Source organism: Fulmarus glacialis, unplaced genomic scaffold (assembly GCF_000690835.1).
Source record: "Fulmarus glacialis isolate BGI_N327 unplaced genomic scaffold, ASM69083v1 scaffold20402, whole genome shotgun sequence".
In the NCBI taxonomy this organism is placed as follows: Eukaryota; Metazoa; Chordata; class Aves; order Procellariiformes; family Procellariidae; genus Fulmarus; species Fulmarus glacialis.
In genome coordinates, this window is record NW_009198691.1 from 5,637 (window position 1) to 14,850 (window position 9,214).

At 39.0% G+C, this 9,214-nt stretch overlaps 1 protein-coding gene across 1 annotated transcript; it reads right to left on the reverse strand.

Moving 5' to 3' along the window:
• Positions 1–2,537: 2,537 nt before the first annotated feature.
• On the reverse strand, positions 2,538–8,501 carry LOC104073294 (uncharacterized protein KIAA1671 homolog; the record flags this gene model as incomplete). The annotated part of the gene is made up of 6 exons (XM_009573010.1): positions 2,538–3,168; positions 3,711–3,793; positions 3,966–4,105; positions 4,481–4,608; positions 6,009–6,183; positions 8,246–8,501. Coding segments are annotated over 5 exons (778 nt in total), but the record flags the coding sequence as incomplete, so codon positions are not given.
• Between the last annotated feature and the right edge of the window lie 713 nt (positions 8,502–9,214).

A 9,214-nucleotide genomic window follows, 5' to 3' on the forward strand; every position in this document is an offset into this window, starting at 1 on the left:
ATGGCAAACTAAAACAGAGGGAGGATTTGGTAATAATGAGATAAAAGTGCAATCAGAAAAGAAGTATTTCTAAATTCCACAAACCATGTACTTTCACTTTTAAAAAAACATTACTGTTGAAGCGTTTTAAGCAAGCAAAAAAAGCAGAGGAGCTGTAAAGGAAGGGAGGAGGGCACTGCACTCCACAGGGAGGGCCAGGATCTCCATCATGTTTGTTATTACTCAGACACTGTTAGGACAAGAGCTGAAACCTGCTCTAAGGCAGGTTCCAGTAATTAATGAAAAAGCATAACAAGAAATTGCTGAAGCTCGGAGCTCACTCCCATCTCATATTAACAGGGAAAAAAATATGTGGCAACAAAAGTAAAAGCATAAAAAATTCAACAAGCATTATTTGGAATTAAAATAGAATTGTATAAAGTGTATTACAGTATGTTCTATCATTTCAGAAGTAATAACATATTTATAGATCATTTATTACATAGTGATAACCTGAAAGGAAGGAAATAGATATTTAATCCACGTACAATATAAAGAAATAATAGAGCAGAAAAAACACTTTCCCATTCAATAACATTCTAAAGATGCTTTTTAATTAGACATTTAAGCATTAAACATTTCTCAGTAGTAGGTTAAACTACTAAATACAGTAAGTTTCAGTGCATTGTCCAAGCAGATGTGGAAATGCATACACATTCAAAGGGCTTTGTGGAAACCTAGTATTAATCCCCTCAGTTTCCTCAAACACAGAGCAAACACTGCAGTTACAGAATTTCTGGCCTTCATTTATTAGACCAAGAACCAGTAAATCCTCCAACTATTGGTAATGCAACACTGTCAACCTGCTGAATTCGAAAATCAAGCCTGTGTAAATATTCTCGTAAGCAGGGGGAATTTACCCGATTTCTCGATACTGTTTAAAGTAAGCCCCACTTCATCTGGGTAAGAAAAGCAATCATCATTCTCCTCTCACACCTACAAACACTGCTGCTCAGGGCTGACCAAAGCGCGTACAACTGATGGTACACCTCCAGTGCTGCCATAAAAAAAGTATCCCAAAAGACACATATGCAAAGCTTATCTTAAAGAGTCGCCTTTTCCACCATCATCTAAAGAAGAGGGAAGAAAATATGTGAAACATTTTAAAATTAGCTAAGAGTAGCTCTTTAATAGTGGTCGGCTGCATTCAAATGGAAGTCCATCTCCCATCGCCCAGGGTTAAAAGCCACGCAGAATGAAATGCTTGGCAGAAATCTTGGGTGATCATTTCTTAATTGGTAGCAGAAGGGGCTGTAAAACTGTAATGGTGGCAACAGCTCTGATGTGAAATAGGGCAAAGCAGCAAGTAAAGATTTTTTTACATAAGAGAAACGTATTCATTTCATCTCCATTAAGTACAGGGAGCTATCGGAACTAAATCTAGGAGAGAGAGATGCACATATGGGACTTGTCTCCTGACATACTGCTGTTATTTCCTACGAGCAGACTGGGACTAAAAATCACCTCATCTGTGACTCCTCCATGAGAAGAATTGGCACATGGTTTTGGCAGCTACAAGCCTGACAGCAGACCAGGCATGCCACTCTGGCTAGCAGATGCACCATTGTGGTAACCCCACGTAAATCAAGCTTTCCGAAACGCTGATCATAAAAAAAAAAAAAAAAAAAAAAAAAAAAAAAAAAAGAGAGAGAGAGAAAATGAGTTCAAGTGCTGGTGCTTTATCTTTAATATCTAGAGAAGCCCATCAGCAGGACACGGGAGGTGCAACGCAAGGAGCAGCATCTGCTCCCGCTCCAGCCCCACGGTGGCCACGCTGTCCCACGCGGCTTTAGGGCTCTGCCCAGCCCTCGCTGCGGGAGGGCCCCAGGGGAGGAGGGTGCTCCGGTCTCGCTTCGTTTTTCTATGTTGCTGCTTTCTTAGTCGAGTTGGGAGGAATACTGATGCAACAGAATAACCTCCCTCGTTGGGCTACATCTTTAAAGGTTTACTGAAAAGAGCACTTATTTGGGGACAGAATAAAGTATGTCTTAAATGGACATCTTGGTTGATATTTCAGAATCTGTATTCAAAGATACTAACATATTTGAGATATTAGTGATATTCATCACACCCGTGTTATGCATGAGATATCTATACCGCTATTATAACATCAGTCTTACCAAAAGAAGAAAAGTAAATCATCTGAGAAACTGAAGATCACATTTAGGTTATCCCACAAAATCAGCATAAAAATAAAAACTTAAACCTGGTATTTACAGATTAACGAATAAAAATATGAAGTGGGACTATCCAAACTGCTATTAAAGTGACATTCAGCAATTAACTGGAACCCTGATATGAGTGTAACATCCTCCCTCTTCCCTTCCTTTTTTGTTATAAAAACAGTATTTACATTTTTTTTTTTTTTTTAAAAGAGAACTGGTTGACATTATTGCTTGATCCTTTTTAGGAAAGACATTCCAATGAAGCAATTATTCCACATGCTGACAAAACACAGAATATACCATTTCAAGAGTGACAAAAGTTAACATTTTGTTCATCTAAAAATTATATTAATCTGCTAGGTCAGCAGATCACATGTAAATATAAGCCAATCAAAAATACATTTTACAAAAAATAATCAAGTTTCCTTTTTCAATATGGCAGTAAACATGATTTGTTCTTTCACTCTCACCTTCCACAAACTTCATTCTAAATAGGAGCTTACTATTTTTTCACAAAAAAAAAAGATAAATTTGATTAAAATTGTTATTTTCATAAACAAACACAAAGCCTTACACCTGACATGCCTACCGAAAGTCATACTTCCGAGTTGCTGAACATCTACATAGAAATGCAGTCTTTGTTCAACAGCGAGGGGACTTTCCTGGTGCACAGCACTCCTAGATCAAATATTACAATCTTTGAAGACTTTCTGAAGTGCTAACTATGAACCACTGGTTCTTCTTCCAGGCAGGTCTAAAGTGACTATCCTCCCATATCTGAAAAGATACAGCTTTGTATTTGACTATGAATATTAAGCAGCTTTCTCCACAAAACAGGAAGGCACCATGCACATAGCAGTTGAGGCAGGAAGCAAACAGCAGCAACATGACATGTGAATTTTAGGTTCAGATGAGTTAAGGCTTCTGTTAAACTTCTTTATCTTCTTCTAGTTAGAATCACTCTCTGGAAAGAAAAAACAGAAGCAACTAAAGTAATGGTATGACATGGTCAAGGAAGCACTCAGACCCCTCTCAGTATATGTAACAGGAAAGCCCCCACAAATGCATATTACTATTGTAGTGTCGTCTTGGTCTTGTCCTATTCAATGTGCTAAATGCTCAAGAGCTGCCCAGAATATGCTGAAACAACATACGCCAAGGTTTACAAAATGTGTGCAAGCCCATTATTCAGTGTTCTCGCTTGATGGCAGCACTATGAAATGGCAGCACAAACAAACTGAGTGTTGTTAAAATAAAATTATCTGCAGAGAATCAGTGAAACTGTATCACCTGGGAATGAAAACGTCACTTCTATGAAACCTGCTCTGAATTCTGCCCCAACACAGAATTACTTTACATTCCTGGGTGTATATTTCAGGGTAAGTCTGTTTTAATGTTTATGCTTACAGAGTTGTTATACTGACACATTAAGGAAACATTTTCCACCTGTGTTTTTATCACTGCATACTTTCATTTAGCAAAGCCCCTCTTTCTGTCAGAAGATACCTTTTCAAACCTGATTCTCATAATGGCTCTGTCTCTTCTTTGATTTCAGCTCCTTCAGCCACTGAGGAGACTTTTCTTCTGACCTAAGATATTAAAAAAATACTCTTTATTCTTTAATTATGAAAACTCATCACAGAAACAAAAAAAAGAAATATACAATTTCCCCTACAGCCTTGGAAAGCCTACTTGCATTATTTTTTTTTTTCCGCCAAAACGAGTATTAGCATCTTTCTGATACTGGTGGAAGTCTCTCACCTGTCCTCCTTCTCTACACTGGAGGGCAGCAGTCTGCTACCAGGAGTTCCAAGCTGCAGTTGTGGTTTAGGGGATTTGAACAGCTGAGGAGAACTTATTTCACCAGGACTCTCAGACTCTTGTCTTTTCCGCAGTTGGGCCTAAAAAATAAAAATAAAGAAAAGAGCTCCTTTTTAAGGTAGCATTCTGACTTTTTTTGGAACACAAAACAAATAACTCAGATTTATTAAAAAAAAAAATCCATTCCTGAAATCAGTGAAGGGATTCCTTATAAACCTATACAGTTTTGAAAGCATGTTTGCTATTGCAAAGCTAATTTTTTTCCAAATCAGTTAATATTTCTAACCAACAGTTAAAAGCAAGAAAGATAACTGCAAGGTTTTTCTACACATCACCCCCACCCATCTCAAACAACATTGTCGTCTTCAGCAAAATTTCCTAGCTTTACTCCTAGAGAGCATCTGCAGCTACCGAACTGGTCTAACTCTCATCTGATGTGTTCTGCCTATGATCACCTTGAGAACAGAGTGGTCCATTCCTGGAAATACGGGAAGTCTCTGAGCTTGTACAGAAGGCGATCTCACAGTATGCTGTATCTTGTCTTCCTCATCAGAATCTTCCTGTTGCATAGTTTTCTTCTCTTCTAATTAATTGTTTAAAAAAAAGGCAGAGGGGGAAAAAAACATTAGTCAGCAGGCTTTTCAGCTATACCTTGTTCTAGGTCTCCTTCCATTCAAAAATGTGTTAACAGTAATATTACTGCACTACAAGACTGGGTTCAATGCTCCAATAGAGACCAAAGCAACAAACATACCAAGTACTCAGCAATAGAAAGATTTCTTGCTGACAGAGGTGAGGGAGCAGAAGGTACTCCTAATTTAACGAATCTGGTGCTTCTAAACATCTCACATTCTGCAACCATCTGAGATTAATTGAGATTGGAAGAGACATCTGACTTTATCTGGTCCACCCCTGCTCAAAGCAGGGCTTTGATACAAAGAGACTGAGTAGCAGAAGTCTGCACACTACAGGGAAAGATGCAATGGTATGGTTGGCTTTACATGCACTGGGTCTTTAGTTGATAATTACACTCCAGCTTCCAGTACAGCATTTCTTATTAAGGTAAATCTTCAAAATATTTTAGGTCTGTTAGACCTGCACCAAAGCAACCACCACACAGATAACAATCTTCCCGCTGATTAGGAGGCTACAGAAGAGATCAGTTTGATCACACATTCTTCCTGATATTCATAGGCTTTAAGGGAAAGCAGAAATGGCACATCACAAAACTGACTTTTTTAATAGGTCCCCTCAGTTACAAAAAATCACCAGCCTCTCTAAAGAACAGGCTGCAACACCAGTAATTCCTCCGCTCAGGGAATATCAGGATATCTGCAGCATATATCACCATAGCACCAAAGTGCTGTGGGTACTAAATTGTGGATCTATAATGAGTGTGTGCATTAAGCCATTCATTCACTTCCATGAGCAAGGATTTTCAATGCCCGATGCATTTCCTTATTGCATCCTAAGGAATAGGAGAGGCCAGGAGGGGGACATTTTTAATAGAACGGATTTGAGGGAGTTAATTTATCCTTAACTAGGCCTCTTTAGTCCCGTACTACTTACAGATGCTAGAAAGAAAGAATATTTATGAGCACCTATAGAATATGAACAATTACAGTTGCTCTTATCAATAATACACAGGCTTAGATATAAAGAGTGTGCTAGAGAATGCATCCAACCACAGCAGTTTCTAAACTCAGTATTTTCTCAATAACCAAAATTCTCTTAAGTCAGCAGCCAGAAACTAAAGGAAATTGCATCGAAGCTCTCCTTCGTCCTGGTCTTCTGTACATCTGGTTACTGCAGCTTCCCTCACCCCAAAGGCTCCAACGAATGGAGGGCAAGACCTGGTTTAGAGGATGACCAAGAGGTGGGAAAAGGAAGCTATTGTTAAATCCTGATGCAACTTCATTTAGAAAGTCCTGCCCTTACAACCAAGTTGATTACAGATAATTATTTCAAATAGTTGAGGGATACCTGTGGAATCTTTAAACATCCAGGTATTATCTGGTTCTTCCGTCAAAGAAAATCTGTTTTCAAACTCCAGCCCTCTGCTTCTTCTAAGAGAGTGGGAAATAGGAGCCCGACGCCGTCTCTTTTTGCTGAGCTGCACACGAGTTTTCAGCGCACTGGAGTCCAGAATAGTGGTTTGCTATAAAAAGAAACAAAGCCTTTACTTCAACCAGCCTGAAAATAACAGTCATCTCCTCCATAATGATTTCCCAACCTACTTTATCGCATTAACCCATTCAGTTTAATTAAACTACATATATTTGCCTGATTATTATTCTTGTAGTTACTTAAACTATATTAAAGAGAATTTACGATGAGGATATGCTGCATTGTGGCTAACTGGGTGCAATGCTGGTTCTTTGATCTCTCTTGGCTGTGGATGTCTGATCTGCATGAATTATTTTCACTAAGTTAATTAAAAAATAACTGCAATAAATAGGATTTTGGTTCCTAGTGTGTTTTAAGAGTTTTAAGAATACAGGCCTTGCTAGCTGGTAACAGCTGAAGGCCAATAAGAAGATTGGGATCTAAAAAGAGCGACTACACAAAATTCTCTTGTGGTAGAGTGCTGTCATTTCATTGTTCTGACGGGTTGCCATCCACAGAAATTTCAAGCCACTCACCAGCAACAAGGAGACCGCAAGTTAAGTGTCACAGCATTCAGAAAATTTCTGTGATCAGTCATTTCAAACACATCCATCTCTGTGCCTGATGGTAAGGCAGTAACATTTACAGAGCAAAAGGAGGAGCTGTAATTTATTTATTTATTTAAAGCAATTTGTTGTTAGAGACTTGCCTGTAATCAGCAAATATCAATGAGCCTCCTCTTCTTCTTCAGAAGATGTGTTTTTATTTCTTTGCAAGAGATTTCAGGTCAGGAATAAACTACTCAATAAAACAGCATATTGCCAGCTGTACTTGAAGCTATTAATGTTTTAAAGAGACACCTTTAGCTGTCCAGGGAACAGCATAATACAGGACCACCTCCCCCACCTGCTGACCACTAACAGACAGAGACAAAATGCCATCCACGCTGTTCTGAGCTACTAACACTTCCTCTACAGAGCAAAAAGTGCACTTGGGATATCCTGCCAAAGGATTATTAACTGATACCAGGACCACGGCATATGCAGTTAGGGATCTTAAAGCAATGGACCGCCAAACGTGGCCTCTGCTTCAGAGCCGGAGTGGGCTGGAAGATGAGAGCAGCAGCTACTTTGGCAAAACACAGGTTTCTGCAGTTCTCCATAGATGGCAACACCAGTGGAGAACAGAGCTGGCTGGAGGCACTTTCGAACAGCCTACGCAGGAAGCAGCTGCGATTTTAACAGTCAATTCTGCTGCACCAGACTAAACTGCCTCCAGCACAAACCTGCTTGCATCCTTCATACGTTTTACAGACCAGTTTGCTCCTCAATTCAGAAGGCGTTATGGCACTTCAGCAGGCAAGGCAGTGCATCCGAGACCTTCCTAGCAGCTGCACGATCCAGGTAAGTTGGGAATCTTGCACTTACCAATATATCTGTCATTAGACATCATATAATTAAAAAAAAAAAAAGTGCACCAACTCTTACTGAAGAAAAAGCAGTACTTCCTAGATGTTGTACTGAAAAACTACAGTTGTGTTAGTGCTTTCAAAGAACACTAAACCTCATCTAACTGTGTATGGCCAGAAATTACTGTTCTTATACTAGCTGCAAGGTTCTCAAGTATGAAAAAAATCCTTTAAAATGCACTTGTAAGCTACTACAGGAAGAGACAAATTGTAAGTAAGAAAAGTATTAGTAAATGTCTTTATAGCCTTGAATCTGCATGGCTCATACCACAGCAGTCACTAGTTATTTGTGTTATTTAATTATGTTTCCAATGTTCATAAAGCCATTTAACTCTTCCGTTACAGCTCACTGAGAAGCAGAAAGAGAAACAGCAACTTTATTAAGCCACTGGCAGACATTATCCAATGCCAATAGCTTTTTAGAATCTCTCAGAACCTAAGCATTACAGGCACTAGAAGAACTTTGTAGCTTTGATCTTAAACTTTTCAGGCAGGAAGTCAGCTGGGAAAATTCGATGTGATACAGAAAAGACAGAGGAAGATTGAATGCAAAGCTTCCAGAAGATACTGCTTTGCAGTGATTAACGCAGGTAACAATATAGTTAACATAGAAGGAGAACTTCTGTTTCCCATTATGGTAACTTACATGAATGAAAGAGAAATCAGTGGTCTTTTCATCAGGGTAGGTGTCTCCCAGAGGAGGTAAATCAGTCCCATCAGTAGAGTCCATGTCAGTGCTGGAACGGTCCAAGCTTGTGCTCCTTTGGTCTTTTGAGAAGTCATGGTGATCAACCAGGGAGGCAGGTTCCGTTTGAGAGGACAGTGAAGACGGGTGGCTATTTGCAGGTTGCTTTCTCGTTGAAATGACATCATTTTCCAAGGAAGGAGATTCAGGCACAAAGCTGCAAATTAAGGAAACGAAATCTATGAGACTTCAGGGTAAACAAATACATGCAAGGATAGTTTAGATCACGCATACTCAGCAGATGATAAATAAAGGTAGAACTGAAACTACGGCTACAAGTAACAAAGGCATCTTTGGAGGCAGCAGGTACCAGCAACAAGGGTGTGGATCGCTTTCGTTATCACAGCTTTTTACCCATGTGGATCTACAGTGTATTGAATAATGCAAGTATGCAGATAAATTGTAATAATTTGATTGTAACATGCTTTTATTGCTTGGGGTTTCATTTCCCCACACAAAGGTCCCTTCAAACATATGCATGCAAACAAGACGAGGGAAATAGCAAGCTGCTTAAAAGCCGTAAGCAATTTGCCCATTTGATATGTAACAGCAGCAGACCTTACATTTTGGCACTGTATATATTTGAACACATTGTGAAGAGTAACTGTTAAAAGATTCTTCTCCTTGCTCACTCAAAACTATCTTAAATACATATAAATGCATATAAATACAAAACAGTAACTACTCTTTTACTCTAAGTGAATTCCTGCAGGATACTACAAGCTACTTGCAGCCCTTCCAAGAACACACCTTACAAACACCTCTGTTGTTCACGTTCCCATCTTTTCCCTAGGAGGGCGCTTTTTAATATATATCTCTCTCTCAAAAGTATATTCATATCATATTTATTTTAATTCATACTCATCTATT